This window comes from Stylophora pistillata, chromosome 10 (genome assembly GCF_964205215.1).
Source record: "Stylophora pistillata chromosome 10, jaStyPist1.2, whole genome shotgun sequence".
NCBI lineage: Eukaryota > Metazoa > Cnidaria > Anthozoa > Scleractinia > Pocilloporidae > Stylophora > Stylophora pistillata.
This window is the reverse complement of record NC_142528.1, coordinates 6695194-6710318: the sequence shown is the minus strand read 5'-3', so window position 1 is coordinate 6710318 and position 15125 is coordinate 6695194. Positions and strand designations below refer to the sequence as shown.

Sequence of the window (15125 nt, the reverse complement as noted above, 5' to 3'; positions counted from 1 at the left end):
CTTTGTAACTTTACTTAGTCGTGATACCAGGGGCGTTTCTCTCTTGGGTAAATAAATTGCATAAATGCTCGAAGTGGGAGTTTTGTTATCGTTAAGAACCCCGTCACCATTCCCGAGGTTTCTTATCTAAACTTTTGCGAAAAACACTTTAGTTAGGCATCTTTTCCCCAGAAAAAAAAATTAATCAATGCTTTTGTAAGTGCGTAATCAATCGAATATCTAGTCCCTTATAATGTCCATCCAAACCTGAAACGTATTACAATCAAGTCAAATTTTTACTTCAAGAACTTTTTACAAGATAAAATGATAAACGAGCGATGTTACGCTGAAGAGAAAGAGGCAACGGAGATGTACAGGGTGAAAAAGACAGCATTAAGTCTATGGGAACAGTATGAATAAAGTACAGCTTTAGAAGGGTTGCTCATGGCTTTTATCTCCTTCCATTCAGAGGAAAATAAAAGAAAATGTAAAGGGATTTTCAATCTACTTTGGAAGCGCTACTTAACGCTTCTTTTCCCAATTTTCAAAAGTTTAAGTGGTGCGAAGGGGTCATTCTTAAGGTTCTAAATGAGCCGAACGCAGGAGATATAGGCATCGTAGCGGAAAAATCAAACGAGCAGTGCACTTATTATGTAAGCCCGAATTGAGACGAGCGTACACTGAATCTTTTTTTGGTTTGTGCGCCAACTTGGTAGCTATCTGTGCAGCTTATCCAGATGAAAGATTAAAGGGCTTTTGGCTTGAGGCTTTTGAACTAATTACAAAAGTTTATAATAAGGAAATTTATTACAAGACTCGGGCAGTCAGAGGGCCAATAAATAATATCAAACAATCAAAATGCTCCATTGCCGGTAAATATTGTCTCAGTATTGGAAGGGCATTTTCCCGAATGGTACCGAAAGATACCGCACTTGTGTCCCTTCGAACTTCAGTCATATAATAAATCTCTTATTAACCAAGCTTACTCGGGAACGTACTGGAAGAATATCGGTCCTAGGTCTATTTTGTACAGACCTCACTGCGCTCCGTCCGTCCTCTCTAGACCTCGTGCCAATATTCTCCCAGTAGGGCCCTCGCGCTTGGTTAACAAGATATCTGTTTTCAGCAGATAACTCAAAATCAGTTAGATTTGTAACTTTGATTAAACTTGTAAAAAGCAACGAATAAAAATTTGTCACAAGGGTAGATGGGGGTAAACGTGGTAGAACATGGGTTAACTAGGCTAGATGAGGGTGAACGTGGTAGAACATGGGTTACCTATGGTAGATGGGGGTAAACGTGGTAGAACTTGGGTTAACTAGGCTAGATGAGGGTGAACGTGGTAGAACATGGGTTACCTATGGTAGATGGGGGTGAACGTGATAGAACATGGGTTAACTAGGATAGATGAGGGTGAACGTGGTAGAACATGGCTAAACACGGGTAGATGGGGGTAAACGTGGTAGAACATGGGTTAACTAGGGTAGATGAGGGTGAACGTGGTAGAACATGGGTTAACTAGGCTAGATGAGGGTGAACGTGGTAGAACATGGGTTAACTAGGGTAGATGAGGGTGAACGTGATAGAACATGGCTAAACAAGGGTAAATAGGGCTAAACGTGGTAGAACGTGGGTTAACTAGGGTAGATGAGGGTGAACGTGGTAGAACATGGGTTAACTAGGGTAGATTAGGGTGAACGTGATAGAACATGGCTAAACAAGGGTAGATGGGGGTAAACGTGGTAGAACATGGGTTAACTAGGATAGATGAGGGTGAACGTGGTAGAACATGGCTAAACAAGGGTAGATGGGGGGTAAACGTGGTAGAACGTGGGTTAACTAGGGTAGATGAGGGTGAACGTGGTAGAACATGAGTTAACTAGGGTAGATGGGGGTAAACGTGGTAGAACATGGGTTAACTAGGGTAGATGAGGGTGAACGTGGTAGAACAGGGGTTACCTATGATAGATGAGGGTGAACGTGGTAGAACATGGGTTAACTATGGTAGATGAGGGTGAACGTGGTAGAACATGGGTTAACTAGGCTAGATGAGGGTGAACGTGATAGAACATGGCTAAACAAGGGTAGATGAGGGTGAACGTGGTAGAACATGGGTTAACTAGGGTAGATGAGGGTGAACGTGATAGAACATGGCTAAACAAGGGTAGATGGGGGTAAACGTGATAGAATATGGGTTAACTAGGATAGATGAGGGTGAACGTGGTAGAACTTGGCTAAACAAGGGTAGATGGGGGTAAACGTGGTAGAACATGGGTTAACTAGGGTTTATGAGGGTGAACGCGGTAGAACATGGCTAAACAAGGGTAGATGGGGGTAAACGTGGTAGAACATGGGTTAACTAGGGTAGATGAGGGTGAACGTGGTAGAACATGGCTAAACAAGGGTAGATGGGGGTAAACGTGGTAGAACGTGGGTTAATCAGGGTAGATGAGGGTGAACGTGGTAGAACATGGGTTAACTAGGCTAGATGAGGGTGAACGTGGTAGAACATGGGTTACCTATGATAGATGGGGGTGAACGTGATAGAACATGGGTTAACTAGGCTAGATGAGGGTGAACGTGGTAGAACATGGGTTACCTATGGTAGATGGGGGTGAACGTGATTGAACATGGGTTAACTAGGATAGATGAGGGTGAACATGGTAGAACATGGCTAAACAAGGGTAGATGGGGGTAAACGTGGTAGAACGTGGGTTAACTAGGGTAGATGAGGGTGAACGTGGTAGAATATGGCTAAACAAGGGTAGATGGGTGTAAACGTGGTAGAACGTGGGTTAACTAGGGTAGATGAGGGTGAACGTGGTAGAACATGGGTTACCTATGGTAGATGGGGGTGAACGTGATAGAACATGGGTTAACTAGGATAGATGAGGGTGAACGTGGTAGAACATGGCTAAACAAGTGTAGATGGGGATAAACGTGGTAGAACATGGGTTAACTAGGCTAGATGAGGGTGAACGTGGTAGAACATGGGTTAACTAGGCTAGATGAGGGTGAACGTCGTAGAACATGGGTTACCTATGGTAGATGGGGGTAAACGTGGTAGAACATGGGTTAACTAGGGTAGATGAGGGTGAACGTGGTAGAACATGGCTAAACAAGGGTAGATGGGGGTAAACGTGGTAGAATATGGGTTAACTAGGGTATATGAGGGTGAACGTGGTAGAACATGGCTAAACAAGGGTAGATGGGGGTAAACGTGGTAGAACGTGGGTTAACTAGGGTAGATGAGGGTGAACGTGGTAGAACATGGGTTACCTATGGTAGATGAGGGTGAACGTGATGGAACATGGGTTAACTAGGATAGATGAGGGTGAACGTGGTAGAACATGGCTAAACAAGTGTAGATGGGGATAAACGTGGTAGAACATGGGTTAACTAGGCTAGATGAGGGTGAACGTGGTAGAACATGGGTTACCTATGGTAGATGGGGGTAAACGTGGTAGAACATGGGTCAACTAGGGTAGATGAGGGTGAACGTGGTAGAACATGGCTAAACAAGGGTAGATGGGGGTAAACGTGGTAGAACATGGGTTAACTAGGGTAGATGAGGGTGAACGTGGTAGAACATAGGTTAGCTATGGTAGATGGGGGTGAACGTGGTAGAACACGGGTTAACTAGGCTAGATGAGGGTGAACGTGGTAGAACATGGGTTACCTATGGTAGATGGGGGTAAACGTGGTAAAACATGAGTTACATATGGTAGATGGGGGTGAACGTGATAGAACATGGCTTAACTAGGATAGATGAGGGTGAACGTGGTAGAACATGGCTAAACAAGGGTAGATGGGGGTAAACGTGGTAGAACATGGGTTAACTAGGGTATATGAGGGTGAACGAGGTAGAACATGGCTAAACAAGGGTAGATGGGGGTAAACGTGGTAGAACATGGGTTAACTAGGGTATATGAGGGTGAACGAGGTAGAACATGGCTAAACAAGGGTAGATGGGGGTAAACGTGGTAGAACATGGGTTTACTAGGGTAGATGAGGGTGAACGTGGTAGAACATGGGTTAACTAGGCTAGATGAGGGTTAACGTGGTAGAACATGGGTTACCTATGGTAGATGGGGGTAAACGTGGTAGAACATGGGTTAACTAGGGTAGATTAGGGTGAACGTGGTAGAACATGGCTAAACAAGGGTAGATGGGGGTAAACGTGGTAGAACATGGGTTAACTAGGCTACATGAGGGTGAACGTGGTAGAACATGGCTAAACATGAACATGGGTGGGTTAATGAGGGAGATCAAAGGTAACTGATAGAACAAGGTTATGTAGGACATATCGGGCTACATACATGAAGGTAATAATACGTAGTATTAATGTATATTAGTTATTGGGACATGATATGGACCTAACATGAACGCTTTACCCCTCAGTCAGTTTTCGTATTATGGAACCTGCGCCGATAGATCATAGTGGTTAGCTGTACAGCGGTCGAGGACAACCTCTGTCCCACGGCGCCCAGGCACGACACCGCAGAAATACGTTTTTTAAGGCACGATACAGTATTTTATTGGTCAGCGGACACCTCAACGAAACCATGAAATGCCGATAGCTTTTACAATGTTTTTCGCCGTGAGTCAAATCGACAGCGTAAAAAGTCAAAACTTAGAAAGAATACTGTAAACTTAGCTTTGTAACTCGGCTCACATTTTGGACAGTTCTTAAGCTCAATTATATAATTTGCCAAAGCCGAACTGAAGTTGCACACGATATGAAATTGTTGTTTTTCGCTGGCGGATCCGTGGCAACTAAGTTTTGTTTATAAAAGAGCTTATGCACCAAGGCTAAAAGTGAGACGATTTTTGAATGGTTGAAGCGGTGATCCGAGGACGCTGCACTATCAGGTTTGTAAAGCGGTGGCTTGAACCGTATAAATTGGCATGTCAACGGCATTTCTGTCCGATTCGCCGAAAAGAAGACAACATGCCCGTGTAGCACGGCCACCCTATCCCCACTAGTTACTGTATGTATCATAGTTGGCCAAAAAACCAACGACTGTAACATGTATAGGACTGAAGCCCCCAAAGGTACAAAGACTGGCTCAACTAGAGGAAGAATAAACCGAGGTATGCTTTAAGTAAAAAATGTCCATTATAATGATAATAAAGAAGTTTTCACTTTCCACCTTAGTTTGTAATTTTTTTTTCTGAGAAGCTGTAATTTTATTTCTGAGCAATAGTTTTACTTTCCCAACAAGTATTTCTCATTACAGTAATGAATAATTTGTAGTATGCCTTTTTTTTAAGCTGCTTTTCCCTCAATAATCATTTTATTTTATTTATTTTTGCTTTTTTTTTTCTTTCTTTACTAACTTAATGCCATCTGCAACATAAAATGTACTGAGCTAACAGAATACTTCTGATTTATTTAGCTCCCTGATTCACAAAGTAACATTACCATCTTGGTACTACTAGAAAACAAATTTTTAAGAAACAAAACTACTGTAAGGTAAAATAATTATTATAATATAATTTAATCGATGTGAATAAAGCACTGCATTGTCTTTTCTGATATTGCAACAGCCTTGAATGAATCAACTATCTTCTAAACTTGATTTCTTATATTCAGAAGCTGCCTGAGTTATAAACAAAGAACTCTTGTTGGGTGTTTATGGAGGTGTAAAGAACATAATGATTATGATGATTAATCTTCCAAATTAGAAATGTCAGAGGGAAATTATCAGAAGTATTTTCTGAAGTCAAACAAATGAAGTTAAAGGATGTTCAGGAGAAAATTGATTAAATTAAGTCAGCTGTCAATTCCCAGTCAACAGTAAGTAATGAGGAGTAACCAAAGCTTGTAATTAGCCTGTGTACTGCTATGCCCATCTAGTCAAATAAAAATCAGGGATGGGATATTCCCAAACATGAACAATGATAGCACCATGCAGATGTCTTTTTCCCAACTTATTACAGGTAAGGGGAGCACTGGTATGGCTGCACTGGTTGTAGTAGATGAGAAATTCTTAACGAGTTTCAGCAGTATACATATATTTTGCCACCTTGAAAAAAAATGGTTACAAGTCAAATAGGAATGTTTCATAATGATGCTCTCAGTGTGGGGATATGATGTGATATTCCTGATGGGGATCACAATTATCCTTATGGTGCTTCAGAGCATGTGATGTGTATGACTGCTTAAGAACATGGAAACTATGTAAAGCAAAGCAAAGCTAATCTAAAAAAAATGAATTGAAGAAGAAGAGTAGTTGATTATTTGCATAAATTAATGCAATGCACATGCAAGATAGTGGAATATACTTCAGGTAAACATACATGTGCCTGTAAAAGTTTCAAATGACTGAGTTATAAAAATATAATAATAATTGTGATAATTTTATTTCATAAAATCAGTAAAAATACCGGATAACAAACAAAATTAAGACAAATTAAGATATAAATATTAAAACAAGTTTGAAAAGTCTCTAGCTGAGAGAAAAGTCTTGAATCTCTTCGGTATTAACAACTGTTCTACAGAGTAGCAGAATTCATCTTACCGGTATGTCTGCAATATTTTGCTTCAGCTTCATTCAGCAGTAATAATAATAATAATAATAATAATAATAATAATAATAATAATAATAATAATCATAATAATAATAATCATAATAAAAAAGTGGGTTTCATTGAAAATGCTTTCATGTAAAACAAATAGAGCTGTTTGGGAAATTAAAGTAGCAGTTGTAGTAACAGGTACAAGCAAACGTACCAAGAACAAGTAATGGAGATCTACAATCGATTAATATCAATAAAGACTTAATTGTAAATGAACCAATCATGTTGGACGGTCTCAAGTACAAACAAATCACAATTTCTTCAATTTCCACTCCCTTTGTAAACATCACCATTATATGAGCTTAAGTCAGCCGTTATTCTGTTCATGAGAGATAACTTGTTGATAAAACTGCAAGTATATGAAATGAACAAATGTTTTCATATTTCAATTTGGATATATCAACAAACTTGAAATGGTAAATTGGCAACCGTAACGATTACAAAAGCTGACGTTTCGAGCGTTACGGACACCCGTTCTTAAAGGCACAGAAAAACAGAAAGGTGGAATGGCGAAAAATCAGTCTAGAAAAGTAAAATTCTCAACCGAGCGAATGATTTCCAAAATGAAAAGGCACCGCACGTCGGCGCAAAGTGAGTGTGAATATTTTCACAACTCAATAATTACGTGTATCGCTTCATGCTAACAACACTTAAAAGTCCAACCAGTCTTCAGACTCGCCGGAAAATTATCTTACAGTACTAATCTCTTGCTTTGTCTGGATAACTATCGCTGTTTTTGACAATTCTGAAGGCGAGGGCGACTGACGAACCACGATCGCACTTCGTAACGACAGCCAGCTAAAGTCAGCAAACGGCACAAAACTCCAAACAAAATGACTCCCCTGTACCGCTATTTGTTAAGACGTGGTTTTAGTATTAAAAACCCATTCAAAGGATCAACTGTAATAAACCAGGAGAAGTATCATGGATATTTTCCGACTTAAAACCATGCAAAAGGCCGATGTTTTCATCGTACTCAGTCCACAAACACATGGAAGCACTTGGCAGCCTAATGTTGATGACCACTGACCACTGTGACGTCACGAAAACTTATTTCCGCGGTGTCCCCAGGCACCGGTCTGGCGCCCCAGTACTCAGGAGCGGGCAACGGCTGCTCGAACAAAACTCTGAATACCTACAGTCCCCTCTACTAGCTATGCTCCAGGTAACACTCGACCACTGTTCCCGAGCTCGGCGTGACTCGCCGATATCTTACTTTCGACAGTTCTCGCACTACATCTTCCTACCTTGCGAAGCATTTCTGGTGTGCCTCGCTGGACCCGCCTCGCTTAGTGATAAAACAATAAAGTTTATCCGGCTTGTTTCAAACTATATAATTGACATAACATCACTCGAAACTAACTAAAATTGTTCGAGAAGCTCTCGAGCAGAAATTGAGATGATGGAGAAGAAAATAATCACGGAACGGTGACAAACCGCTAAAAATATATTGATACATCTGAGTTTAGAAAGCCGCGAAAACAATAGTCGAGTTTCAAGGTCAACAAATAAATAGGATGTTGAAAACAAAGACTTCCACATCAGTGCAAACATACTTTTTCAGGGCACAGGGGTGTCTGAACGACGCCCACTTTTAAAACGGATCAACTGGGCCTCAGAGGATCCCGGTAGATGTTCCAATCCCTCTTTAGGGGGAGGAGTTACTCCTCAGAATTCTCATTGGGGGTGAGCTACTTGGATCTCCAAATCCTGACTCTAATTTAAACAGGAGCTCTTTTAAGATCTTTCCTTTTTCTCAGACATGGCTTCTGAAAGTTATTTCGTTCTCATATACGTCTCATAACCGCAGTTCACACATATGTTTCATATGTTTGTTGTTGTTTGAAAGTTATTTTCTTAATTCTTCTTTTTCCATGATATTCACTTTTTTCATAATAACGCACCATCTTCAATTCTATACATTACATCTCTCACTCAAGTGTTGTCATCAATGTCAGTCTCCATATAACGTTGTTTTTAAGCACATCTCTGTAGAAGAATATTTGTCCTCCCTACTTCATTTAAACTTTTAAAACGAAACTCTTGGTAAAAGACGGCTTTTGGCTCATCAGGCGTATGTGCATGAGGGCAATACATTGATTGAGATTAGGGTTAGAGTTAGTGTTATCCAATTTGATCTTAGAGGCTATTCTGATGTCTTTGAGAGCAGAGTCGTTTTTGCAGAATCTACACAAGTCCTGGTTTTTTAAGGCTCTAAATTTTAATCCGACAGAAGTAAAGCACTGAGATTATAGGTAATCTACAATATGTTTAGTGTTGTCAGCATCAGTAGTAACTGGGAGAGAGCCTAGCGCTGGTAAACAGATGCTCTCTGACATGTAAGACTTGTAAGTCTTTTGTCTTTGTTGTAGCTTTCAATCTCAGCCAGGCTGAACTATTAAAGTTTACCTCATTCCTTCGCTCTTTGGTATTCAAGCGGATGCGTGTGTTCTAGCTAATGTTTCCTTTCCTTTAGACAAATTCGTTTGAAGCAAGAGATAATGTTCTCTTGTCAAAAGCAAGGAACAAAGAAAAATTATGTAGAACGATGCTTCATTCATATTCTGATGGTTTATTACATTAATTTAATCATAGTCCTTATACATATTCAATGTCCTTGGTTAAAGTTCTGCGCAGTTTAATGTGGTGACTAAGGTTGAAAACATTACTCCATAATTACTACCCATCTAAACTATTAACTGTATGAAGGAATGTTTTACTTACAAGATACTAAATAAAGTCAATATTTACCTGAAAGACTTTTGTTTCCATATTTAAGAAACATAATTAAAAATACATTTGTAAAATAAATTGTGTTCTGAGAGTTGTCAATTCTAAAACAACAACTTCTGATTGTATCAATTAGATTACATCTACATTACATTCTGGCCTATTCCATGAGACTAAAAAGAGATTATACTATAAAAACAAAACCTACGTTACCCGTAAAATAATTTCCTACCATTAGTAATATGTAGAGAATCACTTTACTATACTCTTAATAAAATCATCAGCTAAAAAAAAATCACAGGTTCAAGTACTACAAGCTTTGCCTAAATGATTTCCCAAGTTAAGTATAATTAAACTAATCTGAAAGAGAATACGATAGTTTTTTCCAACACCTAAATCTGCCTGAGAGAACCAACAATGTAAACAAAGAAGGGAGCATTTTCAAAACGTTAACATATATCGCTATCATATTTGTACTTCACTATTACATGTAATGTATTAAAATTTCTTCTTTCGGAAGAGAAAGATATTTATCAACTACGTTATTAAAATTTAATTCAATATTCTTTGCATCCTACAGACCCGTTGTACGAAGATTATCTACGCTTCCAGAAAAAGACTCATCTTGCTAAAGGATTTAAAACTTATTTTCTAAAATGATCATTGAAACTGAGTTTAATAACCGTTTGTCTAACAACACTGAGTCAGTCATCAATTGTTGATTCAACGTTTTGTCTGCCACACTGAAAGTCGTTTAGAACACACTGTTTGATCGACAACTGAAGGAGAGTCAATAACGTGACGTAACCTAACAAACTGTTATTTCTTGCATTTAAAAAATAAACATGCGTAAAACAATAATTCTATACTTGTAAAATTGTATTATTACATGACAAGCGATAAGTAACAGGAGAAGTTTATCCAAGCACTATGTCTCTGACTTAATGGACTGAGAGAATGGAACGGGAAAGTATCAGGCCTCCTCTGACTTCCCAGTCAGTGCCAGTTATCGCTTCAGACAAACGCCGTTTGCCCATATCTGTTACCTTCCAATTTCCATAGCTTACAGTTGGTATCAGTTAAGGCTTTGCACAAGTACTTTAATCCTTCATCTCCTAGTTCATTGTGACTGATGTCTAAGCTCGTTAATATACGGTCCTTGTTGGTTAAAGCTCTAGCTAAGTCCTTTTATACTCTATCTCTTAATCTATTACGACGGACGTTTAACCTGGTTAAGGTGCAGTTACCGCTGATCACAATTGTAAACAAGGGCATTATTCTTCATCCCCTAACCAATTGTGAGCAACGGTTAAGCTGGTTAATGTGCAGTTGGTGCTGATCAGTGCGTCACACAAGTGTTTCAATCCTTCAATTCCAAAGTGAGTCCAACTGACGTTCAAACTGGTTAACCTGCAGTTAACACTGGTGAGCGCCTTACACAAGTGCATCATTCCTTCGTCTCCCAGCCGATTCACAGACGTTTAAGGTGGTTAACTTGCAGTTCACACTGGTCAGCGCCTCACACAGGTGTTTTAATCCTTGACTTTGTAAATCATTGTCAAACAGGGACAAGTTAATTAAGTTCACCCTGAGTAAGAGCTATACTCAAGTTCTTCAAACCTTCATCAGATATCCGACTCTTCGAAATGATCAATCTGGTTACTTTCCAGTCCCTGTCGGTGATCGCTTTTCACAATGTTACCAAATCAGGGTCGTATTCTGTTGGCCACGCCCACAATATGTCTGACGTCGAACTGTATGACGATGAACTAATCTTTTCCTCGTCCTCGTCCTCGTACCACATTTCATGATAAAAGCCCCATGGTAGGTTATGTGAAGGAAGTTCATCCATAAACAGCAGCACCACCTGCCATGCACCTTCTCTGATGTGAATGGTAAGGAATGCTTTCAATTCGTATTTATCCATTGCTTCTCGTAATTCGTTCACGGCACTAGGCGACTAGCTAGAGTACTGAAAGATTAAAGGAAATAATTATTAATCTTTTACTTGAAAATGTTACTGCGAGTAAAAAACCGCCTTTACACTTTTTTTTATTTCAAACCTGACATAAAAACCACGAAACGAGCAACTTTAACATCAGTATTTTACTCAGTCAATCAGACTGAAGCCGTTTGCATAAGTAGCAAAAGTTGAAAGTTTCTAGGACCTGGATGAGCTTATCCTAACAAGCAAATTATTTTTTTAACAGGCACTAAGAAGAAATTCTCTTTTCCCTTGTCTTTTTTCTTTTGTTTTACTGTATTTCAGTATTTTCTAGTGCAATGGGATATTGTCTCCTCACTACATGAGAGCTGATGGCTAGGTTGCCAGGATTTGCTATTCGTGAGAACAGTCCCCATCTAAGTGTTGGGTGCCAAAAGAGGAACGTAAATGATATCTTAGGTTACCAATGAGTATCGTAATTGTAAATAATTACTGCAATAGAAGGAGAGATAACCGCCTCCTGGTTAGCTGAATTGGTAGAGCGCCGGGCTGTTGTGCTGGAGGTCAAGGGTTCAAGCGCCGGCCGAAACAACACTCAGGGTCTTAAAATAACTGAGGAGAATGTGCTACCTTTCTATAATATCGAGAAATAAATATTCTAGTCTTCTCAGATAAGGACGAATAAACCGTAGTTCCCGACTCCTGAAGGTTAGGGGTAGGAGACGTTAATTTCCTACGCACGAGATTACCGTGTAGTGGATGTCCTCCCCTAGGATGGGATGGGTGGGTATATCTGTGCTGATGAAAATGTATATTAATATTAGCGCAATATAAGTTAATAATAGTAATAATAATAATAGTGCTTTTATAAGGAACTGGAAATGTTTAACAGCAGTCTGCTATTTAAAAAATTGATGTCAAAGTCATCAGAGTTAATTCTTAAAATGTTGTGGACTCACGAGGAGCAGTCAAGTGAGTCTGCAACAAACTTGACCACTGTGATGACGAACATCGTTGTCGATAAGACTACAGACCACGCTAAGCCATCTGTAACTTATCACAATATCAACGTCAAATAAAACGATTCTTTCAGTGCGTGACACGTTGCGTAACACGTTGAGCAGCGTTGTTTTAATTATTATCAACAACGGCATATTGTGAGATTACCAAATTACTGCCAATTGTAGTTAAAAAATAAACTTTTCTGACAATATTTCTTGTCCAATGAGTGCGGGAGAATTTCTACTAGTATTTTGCAAAAAATAACTCTCTCTCTCTAAATGTGCGTTGTCTGTTCATCATCCATTCTCTTTTACTCCAGTTTCTTGAGTAGCTCCTCTAGTTCTCCTAGTTCTTCTTTAAAGGCGAAAAGAGGAAGAGGTGAACTGCCTCGAGAAGAAGTAAACAGCAAAATGGTTTAAACCATTGAACACTATTCTTGGTTGATAGCATTATTGCATTATAACTTACATGTGGAATAAATACACATTATCTGATTATTTACCATGGGTGCAGATGTCTTGCAAGTTGTATGCAGGGCTTGAAAATGAAAGAGCAATGAGCAAAAGCAGTCCCGTCGCATTTTATGTTAACACGCTTCATAGTTTGTGAAATTAATCCTATGGATTACATAAGGTGTCCCAAAAAGACGAAAACTACCCGCACAAAACCATATAGGAGTCCTTTAAAACAGACAAAAAAAGAGCTTCACCTTAAGGTTTCGGTTGCGATTGAAAATTACTTCGAATAACTTGTTAGCAGTAAAGAAATTGATGTCTTATTTTTCGCTCTTTGGATCCCTTGGCGGAGAGTAATTTAACAGTAAAAAACTTGTAATTGAAATTAAATAAATGCATGAAAATAGATAAATAAATCAAAAAGAGAAAAAATAAATAGAATTCTACATTTGTCCATAATGTTGTCACAGCAAACAAAGAGTTTCTCAGCATCGAAAAATAAATTAAAAAATCAAATATACACACAGAAAACAAAGAATAAAACCATAGCAAAAAAAAGGGGCTGTAGTTTTACTTTGGCTCTACAAATATTTTCAGGATATCGCACATTTATTTCCCACTTCAAAAAATTATCTTGCCCTTTAATGACTGACAAAAAAAATTAAGTCACAACGAAAACATGAGATGCAAGCGAACGGCCAGTCACCTACGCATGCTCGGTGAATAAAGAGAACATTTGGCTGGTCGCTGCTTGATCTATCAAGCACTCTTTTTTGACACTGAATTAAACATCAATCGAAGCTTAAAATCGAACGTATTCATAATTGTTGCCTCCCTTATACATTTATTAAGAGCGCATCAAAATGACCTAAAGTGGCCTCCAAAGGGGAAGACTGTATCATTTAAAATGAAAGAGATCTTGGAGAATCAATAATGTGGGATAAGCTACCGACGTGAAAGTATCAGGCCTTTTCTGACTTCCCAGTCAGTGCCAATTAACGCTTCAGACAAACACTGTCTGCCCACATCTGTTACCGTCCAATTTCCATAGAGGTTTAAGCTCCTTAGTTTGCATTTGGGATCAGTCAATGCTTCGCACAAGTTATTTATTCCTTCATCTCCTATTGCAGTGTAACTGATGTCTAAACTAGTTAAAATACACTTCGTGCTAGCTAAAGTTCTAGCTAAGTCCTTTAATGCTCTGTCTTCTTCTCTATTAAAACTGACGTTTAACCTGGTTAAGGTGCAGTTACGGCTGGTCAGTGCGCCACACAAGTGTTGAAATACTTCACTTTCAAAATAAGTCCTACTGACGTTCAAACTGGTTAACTTGCATTTAGCACTTGTGAGCACGGCACTCAAGAACCTTATTCCTTTATCTTCTAACTTATTGTAAGAGACGTTTAAGCTGGTTAAATTGCAGTCCCTACTGAGCACCTTTTGACAGAGGTACTTGAATTCTGGCCTTGGTAAACCACTGTAATACAGGGTCAAGCTGTAAAGTCCACACTGGGTAACAACTGTAATCAAGTTCTTCCAACCGTCATTAGATATCCGACTGTTACAAAGGATTAATTCCGTTACTTTCCAGTCCCTGTCGGTGATCGCTTTACACAATGTTACCAAATCAGGGTCATACTCTTTTGGCCACGCCTTCAATATGCCTGATGTCGAGCTGTATAACGATAATCTAATCGTCTTCTTGTCCTCAGGCCAGTTTCGCGCGTCTTTAAACCAGTTCCATGGCGGTTCACCTGAAGGAATTTTATCGATACACAGCAGCGCCGCCTGCCATGCACCCTCTCTGATGTGAATGGAAAGGAATGCTTTCAATTTATATTCATCCATTGCTTCTCGTAATGCCTTCACGGCACTAGACGACTAGAGTACTGAAAGATTAAAGAAAGAAATTGTTAATATTTTACTGTGAAAAAATCCGCCTAGCCTTTACATATTTTTTTAAATCCAAAACAGACAAACCACAAAAAAGTACCTTGACAAAACTTAATTGGAAACAAAGAGAATTTGGAGTCTCAATATTTCATTTAAAGAGTCATTAAAAGTCAAAGGAAACCAGTGGGTAAAACACAGAGATAGACAGTATAAACAATAAATGTCCTGCGATACCAAAAACAGCAAGTTAAGCCCAGTTTCTTTTTATTTGGCACGGCAAAAAGTCTAAAAATTTCCGAAAACTTTACACGCGAAGTTGTAAATCACTGTAATAAAGTATTTTGCCTTCACTACTCAACCGAAAACACACAGAGTTGATATCTGGGCGGGTTGGCCACCCAAGCCACCGTTTATTTAACGCCAAATCGATATACTAACAGAAGTCTATTACAATTGAAGTAAAACAAAAAGCACCAAAGCCAGACACGAAAACCCCTAAAAATCAGCAGGAGGAAAAAACGGGGAACGTGTACCCCTGA

At 39.1% G+C, this 15125-nt stretch overlaps 1 protein-coding gene and 1 pseudogene across 1 annotated transcript; both read right to left on the bottom strand.

Annotated features, from left to right (window-relative positions):
* Nucleotides 1–10232: 10232 nt before the first annotated feature.
* LOC148721588 (uncharacterized) lies at nucleotides 10233–12390 on the bottom strand (annotated as a pseudogene).
* A 364-nt stretch (nucleotides 12391–12754) lies between these two features.
* On the bottom strand, nucleotides 12755–14932 carry LOC148721587 (uncharacterized). Its single transcript, XM_088735407.1, has one exon. The coding sequence runs from the start codon at nucleotides 14539–14541 to the stop codon at nucleotides 13639–13641; it is 903 nt and encodes a 300-aa protein (XP_088591533.1). The 5' UTR covers nucleotides 14542–14932; the 3' UTR covers nucleotides 12755–13638.
* Nucleotides 14933–15125: the final 193 nt, after the last annotated feature.

Bases quoted from the DNA above. Each gene is read 5' to 3' on its own strand.
- LOC148721587 (XM_088735407.1), bottom strand. From the start codon at position 14,541: ATGGATGAATATAAATTGAAAGCATTCCTTTCCATTCACATCAGAGAG.